The sequence below is a fragment of the Chiloscyllium plagiosum genome, unplaced genomic scaffold (assembly GCF_037043375.1).
Source record: "Chiloscyllium plagiosum isolate Xiang-an unplaced genomic scaffold, Cpla_swu_hap1 HiC_scaffold_11, whole genome shotgun sequence".
Lineage (NCBI taxonomy): Eukaryota > Metazoa > Chordata > Chondrichthyes > Orectolobiformes > Hemiscylliidae > Chiloscyllium > Chiloscyllium plagiosum.
In genome coordinates, this window is record NW_028270149.1 from 82058979 (window position 1) to 82076466 (window position 17488).

General features: G+C 40.5%; 1 protein-coding gene across 4 annotated transcripts in view; it reads left to right on the forward strand.

Annotated features, from left to right (window-relative positions):
- The window catches only part of klhl13 (kelch-like family member 13), a 215369-nt gene that overhangs the window by 81786 nt on the left and 116095 nt on the right, over positions 1-17488 (forward strand). Inside the window, exon 1 of one of the 4 annotated variants that reach the window (XM_043704361.2) lies at positions 16509-16818. The exons of 2 other annotated variants lie outside the window; for them this stretch is intronic. In XM_043704361.2, the coding sequence (XP_043560296.2) occupies positions 16739-16818 (80 nt within the window). In that variant the 5' untranslated portion in view covers positions 16509-16738. Of the gene's footprint in view, positions 1-16508; positions 16819-16927; positions 17444-17488 lie in introns of those variants that run through there. One more of the 4 variants, XM_043704360.2, reaches the window with a different exon arrangement.

Here is a 17488-nt window from a genome sequence, read left to right on the forward strand (position 1 = left end):
CATAGTTTGCCTCACTTGGTTAATTCACAATATTCAAGCCTTGTGGATCCTATGTTATCATATGACTCAATATTGAATGGTGTCACAACAAATTACATTCGGATCAGGTTCAACTTGAGGTCTCTTTGGCTAAAAGTAAAAGTTTCCTTTTTTTAAAAACTGGTGGTTCAATGTTATACTGAAGGAATGTAACTTGTGAAAGGTTCAGTATTGTTTTGTTATAAAATCAGTGGAAATGAATGGGCAGGCTGGTGAGAAATGGGGCAGTTGTTTATTGATCTGCTGTATTATTGACACATATACCAAGATACAGTGGAAAGTATTGTTTTGCATGCTAACCAGACAAACCGTACCTTAGATAAGTACATCAGGGTAATAGAACAGAACACAGAATATAGTGTTACAGATACGAGAAGGTGCAGTGAAAGATCAACTCTAATCTATGGGAGATCCATTCATAAGCCTGATAACAACAGGGAAGAAGCTGTTCTTGAATCTGTTGGTAATGTGTTGAGACATTGGGTACAGGATTTTACAGAATGTATACAGATATATATCAGATGATGAACAAATATTTAGCAATATTCTGAAGTCTTCCTCTGTATCTACAAGTGCATTACCATTACCAGACATTGCTCCATATTTGCAGCAGTAGGTTTTGGCAAATTGTAGTATGTATTCATTTTCTCATTATGACAGTGAAAACAGTGAGCAAAAGGAAGGCATTCTATTTTTTTATCCAACCTGTCCCTCACACTGCAAGCCTTGTGCAGCAGGGTACAATCATTTCAAACCCGACAAAGACTAGTTTGAAAATCTACTTTTCTATGTGTTGGAAATGCACATTTATATTGGTTATGCAAAAAAAAAATGAAAGCTATGCAACTGTTTGGATATTTTATAGATTAAAAAGTTTCTTATCATATGATCTCAAGAAAATTATGTCAGCAACCCTTCCTGTACTTCTGTTTTCACGGATGTGGGTGATCCTCAGGAGCTGCAAGGGTCTTTGCTTCTCCCAGTAGAAGCTTTGGAGAAATGGATAAAGTTTCAAACAATCAGTACTTCAAATTACCTCATAAACCATGAAAAGCTGAAAAGTAACCAGTTTCAAATGACTCTGATGCAGCTTGATTTCAATCTTATCTGAAGGTCTACCATCATTCTATGGCAGTCATCAATTCAATTTTGTTGACGAGAAACCCGGTGGACCAAGCGGAGACTGTTGTCTTTTGTGGTGTGTGTGCGCACGACTCTGTCTGTTTGGAATGGGCGATGCAATTCTAATTCTGGATTATAGCTCAGGTGTTAAACCCATGTTTGCCACTTGTTTTAAGAATAAATGTTGTGTTAAAATATACAGATGATTTTGAGTTCATTATTGAAGCCTTGGTGATATTGTATTCAGAGATTAGTAGTACAAAAGGGGATCCATTAATTATTTTATTGAATCCTCATATACACACTAATCATGCAACTTTTGGGGTTGAGGAGCTGGATTGCTAGTACATTCCTCTCGTCACAGTGATACAAAATACCCCTATCAGGTGCTCAAATCTAACCTAGATGATCACTGGGACCTGATTAAAATGATGTGGAAACTATCTTTTGTCTAAGATAATTTCCACTGCAGCCAGAAGCAGGTCTCTTGGTTGAAAGAATTAAATGGATCAACAATCAGCATTTGAGACAACTTGGGATACGACCCTTGACTCTTTGAGTTGAATCTGCTGCTTTGTAGATTGGGTTAAGTTAGTCAAGTATAACATGCCCAGCATTTCTATCCTGTCATAATTGTTTCTAATGTCAGCTTCTTGATGCAGTCAGGATTGGTAGTATTCTTCTTGAACGTTAACAACTAATTGTATTTATAAAGCACCTTTTAACAGAATAAAATGTCCCAAGGCACTTGAGAGGGCATCATAAAAGAAAGCAGGATTTTGACCCGTTGACACTATTAGATCAGATGATCAAACTTGATTTTAAAAAGTCAGTTTTAATGGGGAGAAGTGAGATAGAGAACCAAATACATAGCCACTAGTAGGGACAAGCAAGAGGTCAGAATTGGAGGAGTGTAGATATCCAGTGGATTGTGCAGCTGGAGGAGCATCGTGATATAGGGAAGGACAAGAACAAGGAGAGATTTTGAAACAAAGGTAAGGACAAGGACAAGAATTGTTTGACTGCAAGTCATTGTAAGTCATTGAGCACAGGAGTGATAGCTGAAAAGGAATTGCTGCAAATCAAGACTCAAACAGCAGAATTTTGGATGACTTCAAGTTTAGGTAGAATTTGAGACATCAGCTAGGAATGTGTAATGGTGAGTCTAGAGGTAGTGGAAGCATTAATGAGTGTTTCAGCAGCAGAAGAGCTGAGGCGGGTTGAATTTGGATGGTTTTACTGAGGTGGAAATAGGCCACTTTGGAGATGGAAGGAATATGAAGTTGGTGTTTATCTCGAAATCAAAAGTGACACCAAAGTTGCAAACATGCTAGCTTAATCTCAGCCAGGGAGATTGATGCAAATGGTAGCTCAGGTAGTGCCCGAAACGTTGATTTTCCTGCTCCTCGGAGGCTGCCTGACCTGCTGTGCTTTTCCAGCACCACTCTGATCTAAACTCTGGTTTCCAGCATCTGCAGTCCTCACTTTTGCACAATGTATTGGCACCTGTGATGATGGGGACGACTGGAAGAAGCCGAGATGGATCAGCCACTTGGCATTGCAGACTGAAGATTGACAGCAATAAAGCAACAAGTAACCCAACACTGAAATGAAATAATTGGATTCAAAGACAAGTGAAGTTACTTCAACTTCTCTGCAACTTAGGTAGTGCTGCCTGTGAAAGGAAGCTGGTGGGTCATGAGAGGTAAAACAGGGAGACTAATGGGAAAGGGGACATGGAAATCATGCTAAGAAAAGGGAAGGGTGAACAAAGTTTTTGAAACTACAACTTAAAAGATGTGACCCAGGTTAACCTTAGAGTATGTCCAGGTTGAGGTTGCTGAAGAATTGCCTACCGTTAATAAATACTAATTGTGAAAATCTATAGGAAAGGAACTAAGACACTCTGTAACAAACACACTCTCTACTCTAACTGTCGTTCACCCGAATTGACTCACAAAATGCATGAGGCATCATTATTGAAGCAGCCAGTGGGAATATGAGATTTTATTTAATTTTGAAATTGGTAAACCAACTGCCTTGCACAACACATTAATTTAGAAATAGTTTTGGTGTTATAAGCCCTTTTATCTTGTAATAAACTGCAGTGTACTAGTCAACTTTATATTGAAGATGACCTTATTTATCCCGTCTCAAAATCCTGTTTTTGCGTAGGTGAGCATGACCCATCCCTGTCCCTGACTGCTTTATTGACACAGCATGTCACACTGTCTGAGTAGTTAGTCTCGACCACAGAGAAGTGTATTTTACTTGGCAACTTATAATTAATGATATGTCTATGTTATCGAAATGCACCAAAGTTTAAGACTTGCTCATTTTTTTGCACAAGGTGTTGATGGCTCACTTCAGTGATTCACATTTATACACTGACAACTATTGCAGTCATGCCTTGGTCTCTGAATTATCAGGTGTCCGTTGTTTATTTAAATGTTGGGGCGTTATTGCATTATGTCCATTCAAAGGTTTTAAATATCAGACGATAAAGAGACATTTAAATGTGACTGCAGGCTTTTTATTGTACTGTCCATTAACTATTAATAATTAATCAGTAATTTGTTGCTAAGGCTTTAGTTGAACAAAAAAAATAGTTGTCAATTTAAGGTCAATAATCCTACTTTAAACTTTTGCACTGGGCTTTTCATCCTTTGGTACTATCTATAATTAACAGAAAACGTGGACAGAACGAAGCGTCAAAATGACTTGGGATTTACGTAGTGTGTTCTGATCTTTATTTGGGAGCAACTTATATTTCTGCTCCCTTGTTCTGTTGAGGATTGCATATGTGTGTTGGGGATGCAACCAGGATCAGAATTCATTTATTATTTATCAAAATCGTGGAATAAATGATTTGCATTTCACATCCCCAGAACATTGAACAGGCAATGATCAGGTTCTGAAATAGAGTTCTGCTGTTTGGTAGACAACTCTCCTGTCTTTATCACTCCCCTATCTGAGACACACAATTACTTATTTGTGTTTGCCAAGTTTGAAAATCCAAATAATGTTTTTCACAACTTCAGGACGACTCCAGCAGTTTGTATTTTCCACATGCATTTCATCTGACTGCCTCTAGGTGGAGACAAAGCCACAAACTTTCCATCACTGGTGACTTACTATACTTGAAGTATTTGTGTTGAATCTCAAGGAAAAATAAACCAAGAAGCCAGTTTCTGCAGTACCCTGCCATCCCCCGCCTCCTGAATGTAAAATAAAGTCCACTGCTGCCGTAAATATAAAGTCGACCATTTTTCATGTTCTTGCTGCAAATTCCATCTCAATACAAGTCATACTACATCTCTGCAGTACAACCTAGACAGAAAGATGCCTTTGTGCAATTTATGATGAGTTTGAAGATCAGCTCAGGCTGCATATTCAGTGTAACTGAAACATTGAAACTCTGTGTGCAATTAGTTTGCCCTAAAGCCTTGAAGCTGTGAAACCTGGCCTTGCTGAAGTGTGAAGGGAATTAATATTGACTGGATTAACATGACAACCGAACGAATTTGCATTCACATAGTATCTTTTAACATAGAAAAATGACATTCACAGAAATTTATTTGTTGATTGCAACTCCAAGATACTGAGCCCCTGTTCAAGTGTGGCAGTTGGCTGGGTGCGGGTACATGGTGAAGATAATCTTAGTCAAAGGGAGTGTGTGCGGAGGGGTGGGGATAATGGTTTAAGGTGCATCGGTAAGAAAGGCCAGGAGGTGGAATCACAGGCATTAGGAATTAAATGTCAGAGCTTAGGCTAATCTTGATGCCAAGTGCAGGTCTTCCATAGCTATATTGCAGTTATGCAAATAGAAACCATTCAATCCTGGGTCCTGTCCTTTCATGTATTCTGAAAGCAATGCTTCATTTTCATTTGATCAGATGGAGATACATCAGTTTTTTTTAACAATAGCAATTTATCATGAGTAATGTCGTCATTCTGTAAAACTGAATCAGCATATCACTCATCACTGAGTCGGAAGGCTATTGGTTCACCAGTACCACCCCACCTTCCCCCCAAGGGCTTGAGCGATTAATCAATGTTGACATTTTAGTCTAGTACTGAAAGCGCATCTTTGAACCTAAATGTTCAATGAGATTTCATTGTCTGGTAGAGGGGTGGACTAAAGCAAATCCCATTGCACTGGGAAATTCTCTGTATCCTGGAAACATCCTTTTTTTTAATTCACGTGAGCATCGCAGATGAACTAATGTTTTCTCGTTGCTGTTTGTGTAAATTAGCCATCCTGTTGCTCTGTCCACATTCACCTACTCAGCTCCAACATGGCAAATTCTTTTGTTATTTTCCAAACTATATCTCCATGAGCTCATTCAACTGAGATGTCAACATAAAAGTGTGATCTATTCAATGTATTTTAACTTACATCATTTTATATGAAAACAACCTTTATATTACAACTGTTTTAATTTGGATTGTTTGAAATGTAACTCCAATTAGCAATATTCACATGGATATAACAGTTCCCTGAAGTCAGAAATTTGAATTTGCAGTTCTACCAATGGAATCTCAAAGCGATGCAAAGCATTTTTGTACTCAAATTATAACATGGGTTAGGTAAAAACAATGACCGCAGATGCTGGAAACCAGATTCTAGATTAGTCGTGCTGGAAGGGCATAGCAGTTCAGGCAGCATCCAAGGAGCAGTAAAATCGACGTTTCGGGCAAAAGTCCTTCATCAGGAATAAAGGCAGAGAGTCTGAGGCGTGGAGAGATAAGCTAGAGGAGGGTGGGGGTGGAGAGAAAGTAGCATAGAGTACAATAGGTGAGTGGGGGAGGGGATGAAGGTGATAGGTCGGGGGGAGGGTGGAGTGGATAAATGGAAAAGAAGATAGGCAGGTAGGACAAGTCATGGGGACAGTGCTGAGCTGGAAGTTTGGAACTAGGGTAAGGTGGGGCAAGGGACTTCAACAGTTTCCTCATTTCCCCTTCCCCCACCTCACCCTAGTTCCAAACTTCCAGCTCAGCACTGTCCCCATGACTTGTCCTACCTGCCTATCTTCTTTTCCATCTATCCACTCCCCCCTCCCCCCGCCCCCAACCTATCACCTTTATCCCTTCCCCCACTCACCTATTGTACTCTATGCTACTTTCTCCCCACCTCCACCCTCCTCTAGCTTATCTCTCTACACTTCGGGCTCTTTGTCTTTATTCCTGATGAAGGGCTTTTGCCCGAAATGTCGATTTTACTGCTCCTCGGATGCTGCCTGAACTGCTGTGCTCTTCCAGCACCACTAATCCAGATTATAATATGGATTGATTTGTACATAGACCCCTGCATTGCCTTCTGAATATATGTTGCCTGGCAACGGTGATAACAATAAAGAATGCACATTCTCTGTCTTTGTCATTGTGCAATGACAGGTTTGAATAATGTTCTCTTTTAGATGGATTTTGTGACAAGTTTACCCAAGAGAAAAAAAAAATTGCTTTTCTATATTTCCTTTCACAATGTCAGGAAGGCTCATACTACTTCACAGCTGAATAAAACATTTTTTGAAGTGTGGTCACTGGGTATTGTGGGAAGCAGGCAAGTCAGTTTTTATGGTTGAGGCATGAATATTGCCTGAAATAGCAGGATAATTCCCCTGATCTTCGTATAGTAGCATAGGATCACTTACTTGAGAGAATAAGAAACATCTTGGTTTGATGCCTTCATCCACAAGATAATGTGGACGTTTTGAGTATTGTGCTCGATTATTCTCAAGCCTTCTGAGTAGGGCACAAACCTATAACTTTTTGAACTAAAAGATGAGTGTGCTCTCACTGAGCCAGAATTGACATTTCAATAATTCGTGAAAACCCACGTAGAGAATTTAATCTCATTTACTTGGTTGAAAACTAATTTTGAAACAATAACTTAGATTTATGTAGCACATTCACATCTGAAGATGGTTAGCAGGAGTGTTAGCAGACAATATTTGGTACTTATCCAGGTAATGAGGAGTCTTGGATGTTTGAGGAATGTTTTAAGGAAGGACAGAGATGCAATTGGAGAGGCTTAAAAGATAGGTTCTAGAGTTTGGTGTGGAGACAGCCAATGGAAGGTCACAAACTGTGTTGATTAGGGGACTCAAATTGAAGAAGAGCAGAGATCTGTGACCATCAGTGAGGCTTAAGGAGGTGTTGGGGAGGGGCATAGCTATTGAAAGATTTGAGCACTACATGAGACTTTGAAATTTGAGCTTTGCTGATTTGTGAGCCAATGTAGGCCAGCAAGCAAGGAGGTGAACAAGACTTGGCAGGCTAATGTGTCGGCAGCAAAGTTGTGGATGAACTGAAGTCTGCAGTAGATGGGAAACTGACTTGTAGTGTTAGAAGATGGAGGACAGGCTTCGGAGGAGAATGGCGTGATTCACTGAGCCAAATGTTTGAGGGTAGATTAAGAAAGGTGAGGATGGATTAATTTTCCACAGTCAAAACCATACCAAATTTTATCTGAAGCTTTGAGGATCATTTCAGTTTAGTGGTGGGGATGGGAATCATTTTGTTTTTTGAATGATTTCAAAAGTGGAATTGCAGAAAATGTAGAACTGTATTCTGCAGAAACTTTGTGGAGGAAAGGGAACTTTGTGATGGAGGTGATCATCTGGAAAGACAGAATGAAGTTGGGCTTTGTTTTGAGTAGAATGAGATGACAGTAGTTTTGAAAATGATAGGGAACGTACCCTGTAACAGAATCAGATATCATTGACCTCTGTCTCAGAGATTGTGAAAAATAACTATGCCATGTTGTCTTGAGTAGCCTCACAGACAGTTGAAACATTGGCTTTGTGGAGGTTTTGGTATTCCAGGGATTAGATTGACCTTCAAGAGCCCAAGATCTGCAGGTATCTGTTTGAAATGAAACACATTAAAACCTATACTTGGAATATAGTCTTTGTTGACAGGCATGACTTTAGTTCTAATACAATTTTGCACATTGAGGTGAGTTTTCATTGCAACAACGCCGAAGTCAGTGTGTAAGCGAGGATTCCCAATAGGAATACAGATTGCACTAGTTAATTGGAAATGACACATCATATCTCACTTTTACACCAAGACTCCAAATGTTAATGTGGTCTTTAACAGTTTGGATTTTGGACTGCACAATGTTGTCTGGGTGTCCTCAACCTTCCTTCACACTAGATAAAGTTTAAGCTCTATTTTTTTTCAGAAGCAGTAAGAAAGATTTGATTTCAAAGTAAGTTGTTATTGAATCCTAAAATAGGTTATTTGTGTTTGGGCAAATGTGAATACCTGTGATTATGTTATGAATTCATTGTCATGCTGGGTTTTCTGAAGGTGAAACTATTTCCTATGAAAAGATCCTCTCCTCCGGGTGGTTTAGTTGGTCTTCCAAAAGGTGCGGAGCTATCCGTTGGTTGTATAACCCTAAAGAACAATGGGAACATGGGAAATTAACTCAAAGGTGGAAGCACTTACAGGGGAAATAGAAGCAGGTGAGGACGCTTGGTGGGTCTGCCATTTTTGGACACCTGCAGGTTTAAATGCTAATCGTTATAAAATCCTGGGAGAGAAAATTTAATTAAGAAATGAATTTAGTTTCAGAGTTGACCTTTGCAAACAAAGAACAGGTTTGCTCTTTGTCACAGCTATGACACTTAACAGGTAAAACATATCCTCAGCCATTGGAAAGCAGAAAGGTCTTGTTGTCCATTCAGTTCTTCTTATTACTTTCTTTCCAAAAACCGATGGAGTACATGAAGCCATGACTGACACCCTGCCCTTCCCATACAAGACCATTCCTCTAAAATCAAGAATGTTTCAAACATTCCTTTAGGTGGGACATCCTGTAATTAAAATTCAATGTAAAGTAATTTCTGTTTTACTCTGTTGTCCATGCAGTTGTAATCCTACAGTTGGAGCAGACATTATCACCTGAAAGAATGAATAAATTCATCGAAATTGCACTTGGCAAGGAGTATTACACTGAGGGTTTAGAGATCAGATTTTGATAGCAACTGGAATATTACTAGGTTCTCAGAATGTGGGCAAGGCAGATTTTATTGCTATCCCTTGATGCTTTGGAAAGTATTTGCTCTGAAAGCTTAGAGTCATTATGGTGACCCCACAGTGATGTAAGGTAGCGAATTGCAGGATTGTGACCCAGCATTTAATGAGGAACCTGTGACATGTGTCCAAGTCCAGGCAGTGTTCATTAATATCCCAGTGATTATGCTGCTGCTGTCCTTGGGAGCAGTGGAAGCAGAGGGGCTTAGGATGGACTTGTGCCATTTTGCAGTAAGGCTGTGAAATAATATCCCCAGATGTTTATTTAATTTTTATGACATTTGACATCGCAAAGCAACATTAGAATAATAGAATTGTTCAATACTGAGGAGGACCTTCAACCCATTGAGTCTGCACTGACAAAAACCACGCTCAATCTACACTAGTCTTATTTTCAAGCCCTTCTAGTGCTCATCCAAATACTTTTTACAGAGTTGAGGTTTTCTGCATCAGCTACCCTCCCGGAAGTGCATTCCAAGTTTCCACCACTTCTAATAAAAAAATTCTTTTTTCTCAAATACCCTTCTATACCTCCAGCCTTTCACCTTAAAATTATGCACCCTTATCATTGACTCTTCAACTAAGGGGAATAGTTGCATTCTATCAAACCTGTTCATGTCCATCAATCTTCCACACACCAATCATGCCTTCTCTGCTCTATAGAAAATAATCCAAACTTATCCAGCCTCTTTGTAGTGAAAGTGTTCCCATCCCAGGCGACATCCTCTGCCCACCTTCAAATGCAAACTCATCCTTCATATAGTGCAGTGACCAGAACGGCACACTGCACTCCAGCTATGGCCAGTCAAAGTCCTGCACAGCTCCAACATCATCTCTCTGCTCACATAATATATGCCAAGACTAGGAACATCACCACCTGCAAATTCCCCTTGAAGCCACGCACCATCTTGACTTGGAGATTTATTCACTGCCGCTGGATCAGAATCCTGGAATTCACTCACAAAGGTCATTATGGATCAAAATAAAGCACAGGACCACAGCTCTTCAAGAAGGCAGCTCACCACCAGTACCTTCTTGGGCAATTGGGGATAGCTAATAAATGCTGGCCCGACCAGTAGCACCTACCTTCCACGAGTGAATGAAAGTAAAGATAACTGTCCAGTATGCTGCCTTAACTACCTTAATAAACTACCTGCCACCCTGTGGGATCTGTGGATAAACACCTCAAGATTCCTGTGTTCCTTTTGAGCTTCCCAGTGTACTGCCATTCATTGAGTACTCTCTTGTTGCTTCTTCCAGAGTGTTGACATGAAACACTTATCACACTGAAGTTCCACCTGCCACTGATCTGTCCATCTGACCAATCCATCTATATCTTGCTGTAATTTAAGATCTTCCTCACTGTCCAGTATGCTGCCTTATGTCATCTGCACACCAGGTTGTCATACTCTCCTAAACTGTTATCTGTATCGTTTATATATGTCACAAACTACAAGGGACCCAGCATCAATCCCTATGATACGCCACTGGAAACTGGCTTCTAGTCACACAAACATCCTTCTACTACCACCACCCATGGTCTGCTACCACTCAGCCAATTCTGGATCCAACTTGCTAGGTTACCCTGAATCCCGTGTACGTTTACCTCTCCCATGTGAGACCTTGTCAAAAGTTTTGCTGAAATCCATATAAGCTATGTCAACTTACACCCCACCCTCACCTACATACTTGGTCACCTTCTTGAAAAAATCAATTAAATTTGTCAGGCATGACCTCCTCATGTCAAAGCTATGCTGACTATCTCTGATTAAATCCTGCCTTTCTAAAGGGAGATCAAGTCTTTCTGCTGATGAGGTTCAGTGATCTGTGATTCCCCTGGTTCATCTTTACCATGCTTCTTGAAAAGTGGAATCACACTGGCTGTTCTCCAGTCCTTTGGCACCTCTTTTGTGGCCAGGGAGGAATAAAAAAAAATTGGGTTAGAGACCCTGTAATTTCCTCACTCCTCTTCCATAGCAGGTTGAGATACATTGTGACTCATAAATTGGCATTAATGATTGTGTTCATATATCAACATAATTTCTGGGCCTCCCATCCTGGCACCCTTCATCCTCCCATCCTGGCACCTTTCAACCCACCCTCCCATCCTGGCACCTTCCCCTGCCACCACAGGAATTGCAAAACCTGTGCCCACACCTCCTCCCTCACCTCCATCCAAGGAGCCTTCCACATCCATCAAAGTTTTAACTGCACATCCACCAATATCATTTATTATATCCGTTGCTTCCGATGCGGTCTCCTCTATATTGGGGAGACTGGACGCCTCCTAGCAGAGCGCTTTAGGGAACATCTCCGGGACACCCGCACCAATCAACCACACCGCCCTGTGGCCCAACATTTCAACTCCCCCTCCCACTCTGCCGAGGACATGGAGGTCATGGGCCTCCTTCACCGCCGCTCCCTCACCACCAGACGCCTGGAGGAAGAACGCCTCATCTTCCGCCTCGGAACACTTCAACCCCAGGGCATCAATGTGGACTTCAACAGTTTCCTCATTTCCCCTTCCTCCACCTCACCTAGTTCCAAACTTCCAGCTCAGCACTGTCCTCATGACCTGTCCTACCTGCCTATTTTCTTTTCCACCTATCCACTCCACCCTCCTCCCTGACCTATCACCTTCATCCCCTCCCCCACTCACCTATTGTACTCTATGCTACTTTCTCCCCACCCCACCTTCCTTTCGCTTGTCTCTCCACCCTGCAGGCTCTCTGCCTTTATTCCTGATGAAGGGCTTTTGCCCTAAATGTCGATTTTAATGCTCCTTGGATGCTGCCTGAACTGCTGTGCTCTTCCAGCATCACTAATCCAAAATAATTTCTGGGCAGTTACATTCAAGTTCTTTTCGCTCCCATTCTTCACATTTGCAGAGTTGTAAAATTGCAAAGCACAGTAAGAAATTTTGAATTTCTGTGGCTTGCAGCAATTATTATGTAGCACACACTCAATTATGTTTGAGTAAAGCATTAACATGTTTTGCTCTTTGCAAATACTGACTCATCTCTGCTTTTCAGCATTTTGTGTAGTAATCAGTGTTTTGTTAGGTTGTTCACCTGCAATGTATGATGTTGTATTATTCCTTTTAGCAGATACTGTTTGTCTAGTAGATTGCACGTCATAGAGGAAAAAACAACAGATGCTGGACAATAGAAATATAAGCAAGTCCATAATCCATGTGTTTCATCCTTAATGTCTACAGGAAAAGGGGAGATGATGGACCCTGTCAGATGATTCCCTGAGGAGGCTTTCAAACTCATTTGGCAGAAAATCGCACCATAACTTTACGGCAAGCACCAAGATTATGATAGAGATGACAGCTATCCCCATAAGACTCTATTACGCAAACCCAAAATCTCCCCGTGCTTCACCTGACCAAGGAGCAGCACTCCTAAAGCTTACGATTTCAACTAATCCTATTGAGCTATAACCTGGTGTTGTGTGACTTCTGACACTACATTGTCTTTTAAGCTACTCTGATAGGAGGAACCATTCATTGCCCAACTTCTAGGGTGCAATATTTTTGCCAAGTTTCATACTGACCAACTCAATAATACAGGATACTGTGCTCCACAAGCTGTTCCCAGGAATGCACCTTGAGACAAACATCAACTGTGACTAGCAGACTATCGACTTGGTGCAAGATGCTCTTTGGTTTGCCTGAAACATGCTGGTGTTGTAGTGTCTAGAGATGCATTCAAAAACTTAAGCAAAAGGAAAAGGAGTAGGAGTAGGCCATTTTCCCCCTTGAGCTTGCAGTGGCAGTCAGCAAGATCTTGACTGATCCAATTTGGCTTCAACTCCTTAACCGTTGCCTGCCTTGTGTATCCGAAGTCTACCTAACCTAGCTTTGGATATATTCAGTAACTGCTTGCGTGGGAACAGAAATCCATACATTAATGACTCCGAGGGAAAAACGTTCTCATCTAAATGTTATATGTTAGACCCTTTAGCTTTAAACTGACAAGTCAGCTCCAAATCTTGCATGTTTTAATATCCATGTCACTCTTCTATTCTCCAGTGGATGTTAGTCCAGCCAGCTCAATCTCCTGATGAGGCAAGACCTTTCTCCTATGAATCACCTTCGTGAACCTTCTCTCAATTGCTGTTTGTGAAAGTATATCCCTGTTTGAGCAAGGACACGTTAGTCATCTAGAGACCTAGGCAACATTCTTGTGTCCTGGATTCAAATGCTGCCATGGCAGAAGGTGGAATTCAATTTAAAAAAAACTGGAATTAAGAATCTAATGGTGATCTTGAAATCATTATTGATTGTTGGAAAAACCTACCTGGTTCCCTGGCGTCCTTTTCAGAAGGAAATTGTTGTCTTTATCTGGTCTGGCAACATGTGATCTTAACTGCCTTATGGATAATTAGAGATGGGCAATAAATTCAAGGCTAGCCAGTAGCATCTGTATTCCATGTTTTTTTAAAAATTGTGCACAGAATTCTTGGTGTGATCTCATCAATGTCCTTCATAGTTCTAGCAAGATTGCCTTACTTTTATACTTGTGCTGAAGACCAACATACTGCTTGTCCTCTTAATTATTTGTACCTGAAAGCTGACTTTTTGTGATTCATGCAGTTTTCAAAGGGGCAGGTTGATGTGGCAAAGTCGAGTCCTGAATTCGAATACCAAAATGTCAAGCACATCAATTTATTGCAATAAATATGGTAATTAATGAGCCATTACCCGCCAGATGAATTGGTAATTTATTCCAAAAATCCAGCTCGGTCGTTATTGTCCCTTCAGGGAAAGGAACCTTCCGCTCCTACCCAGTCTATGTTAAGCATGACTACTCAATTAACCAATGGGATGGATAGTTATTCTTGCACTGCAGCAATTAATAAAAGGAGTACAGCATGGGTGGATGGAGATATTCTAATCTCTGATGAGAAGCAACAATGCACGTAAAATTGCAGAATCTCTGAAGGTTAGTCAGCATTAACCTAATTTTTTAGATGAAGCAGAAGCAAATTATCTCTGAAGTGTGATGTTGCAAGATCAATGAAGAATTTCTTAAATATTGAGTTTCATTGTATGGTTATAAATTGCAGTTTCACATCTATATATGTATAAGCAAAGTTCACTATGTTGAACTGGATTGATTCCATCATGGTTTTAGAACTGGCATATGCACATTGCTGTCTGATAAAAGACCAATGACATTCAGTTCCTCTTAGTTTTGTGTCCCTCTCCCCAGTTTTAATCAGTTTACATGTACTTGTGTGTATAAATGTAACTAGCCAATAGTTCTCTGTTAACTGCAAGTCTGTTTTCAACATTTCTTTCTTTTCTCTACTGACATATTTAGGGTTGATATTGTGATTTCTGCTCCTGGCTGTAGAATTGGAGAAGATATTAGAAATTTTCTGTCAACAATTGTAGGTGGTTTATCCCAGACTTTGCAATATTTACGCCTGGAGGGCCAAAACTCCACCGCAGGAACATTCATCATGGAATTGACCCTTATGGCAAATTCATCACATAATGAAAACTGCCCATCAATTCAGTTGGCTGGGGCTTTAGTTGTTACGTTCAAACACATTTGTTTCATCTTTTTTTAACCTCGAGGAAGGTGTGTTAAGTGAAGAGTCATTTTACAGGTTCTGATTCAAGCAGAGGCTGTAGCCATAGGTAATGTAGCATGCTTGCAGGAGTGTGCAGTGTGAGGTGAATTTATAAACAGTTTGGGATAGCAAGTGGTCAAGCAGAATCTTCGTAGCCCACTAAAGTGTGGGTTTGTTTTTTTCCCCTATCCCCAATTTTAATCGCACTAGCTCTATAAGTTTGACAGAGATGCAATGCAGTGTCCCATTAACTGTGGCTATCCCTCAAATTAGCCATAACTCCATGGCAACCATATTACTCTGATTTAAGAGGTCATGAGTACTCGATCCATGGGATTTCATCCAACCCAATGTTATGTTGGCTCTCCGCATGTTTTTCCGAGTTGGTAGAGAAGTTCATTTCGTTTTTAGAAATTGCAATTAACTCTGCTTCCACTATTCTTTCAGGCAAAACATTCTAGGTCACATGTCCAACACCCCCCTCTCATCTTGGTCAATTATTTTGAAGATTGTATTCTCTGTTTGGTGGCCCTGTTTTTGTGCTCCATCAAACACTGCAGATTTTTGAGCATCTCTATTAAACCTCCACTTAACCACTGCTCTGAGGAGAACAGTGCAGGTCTCTCCAGATGATTAAAACCTTATTATTTATGAAGCTACATAGCCTGAATATTATCATTAAGAGTTTTTCAAACCCTGACGACATAGTTCTGCATTCCCCTCCCTCCCCCCCAAAATAAACTGCTTAAACTGACACCATCTCAATGAAATACACACGTAAAAGTGTGTTGCATAGTCATGATGTCATGTCATTACAATTGTCACCTTTGTCAGGGACTTCAAGACTATCAGTTTTATCATGAAAGCAAGAAGAAAAACAACTACAGAAATGGTGTCCACGAGTGAATGCATTTACGCTGCATTTCGTGCTCATGCCAAGTATTTTCAGCTCTGTAATATTGAACTTAGGCAGCACTGTAAATCTGTTTATCCCCAAACTCTGTTCAGTCTGGTTCTGACATAAGGTTGAAGGCACATTCACACTATAGGTGCAGTGGTGGTTTGCTAAAACAGAAATCATTTATGCTATTGCATGTCTGATTTTGGTCTTAATGAGATAAACAATTCTCTTCGCACAAATGACAGATAAATATGTGCCTGTTTTCAATTTTCATTTCAGTGCAGATATGGAAGTATAGTGTTTTATGTTACTTGTATACGATCCTATATTAAATATATTCTGATTGTGTATACAAATCAAACAATATGCAATAACTAACTTCTCTGAAGTCTTTGGAAATAGAGCATAAAATATTCTGAGGTGGATTGCAATCTCTTGCAAAGAAAAGCTTTGAGTAGTCATTTTTCTTTAAAAGAAAGGGGCTGGTCAAATATTAATATGTTGCTCTCGCTTATGAAACCACATGTCCTGAATGTTATCATTAGGGATGGTTATCAGTTGCCAGCACCTGGGATCACTAGCAGAATAGTCCCAGATGGCCACCTGCTTGACCAACTGCCCCGACACAACTTTGAGTGTTTGATGAGGTATTTGAGAACCGTTGAATTGGATCGTTAACAGCACTGCTGATTGTGACTGCTGGAACATACTGCAAGCAGCCCGCTTCCCTGCAGAAGACTCAGAATGAGAGTCATGCCATACAGCACGTTGTAAAACACTCCAGTGTTTGAGTGTGGAGCTCGGCAAGGAGTATGGGGAAAATAAAAGCATACTGAGCAGCAGACACTGGACGGGCATTCAGGAAATTGCATCATTTCTGATTTTTTGACATCTTGGACTCTGCATTGTGGCTGTGATGGACTGTTAGAATGGAAAAGATTTCTATCACAATAGCATTGATGCTATATTTGGATGGAGCTTTCACAGGAGAAAAATAGGCTGCTGAATTTGTTCCCTGATGTCTATTAGCAGTGGCCCAGGGCTATGCTGAAATTTATATCACATTTGTATTGTTGCAGCCCAAAAGAAGAATTTACAGAGGATGACAAGTGTATTTTGAGTAGGTATGTTGATGACTCAAATCTATCACATGATCCTTTGTGTGTGTGTGTGTGTGTGTGTTTTCCCCCTCTACAGTGCTGTTCAAATCTTACTGAAATGAAGGGTGTAAACTGTGAATAATTTACTGCTTCATTGCAGAGCTTCCATACAGGTAGCACTGTTCTTGCAGTCCTTATCTTATTCGAGCAGTGTGCTGGTAAACAAAGCCCTAGTGTGCTGTTTCTGAGAATCAGTCTGCGTGTTGCAGTCAAAGCTTTCCCTTGAATAAGGTGACACTATTGTTGAGTTAGCACGATTGAAACCACATCTTGCGCTTCAGGAGAGACAAAGGATTTGGGGAAGGAGAATGCCTTTCAGCTCTGTTCAATGAAATACAGCAATGGAAAGCATTAGCTTAAGAACAGTGCCAGAATGATTCACGTGTTCTAAGCATCAGCCACTGTGAACAGTCTTATCTGGTATGGAGCTCATTGCTGGAAGTCTGGTTTGGAAATGCTTGTCGCTGGTATGATAGTACCTTTATAACAACATGCCATTGAAATGGAAAACCAGTAACCCTACTAACTGGAAATTCCCAGTTTCTGTGCTTAAACCGTCTAGGACAGCAACACTGACTCCAGCGTACATGTAAGTTTGCTGATGCTCTCTTGGTAAAATGCTGTGTTGATTTTA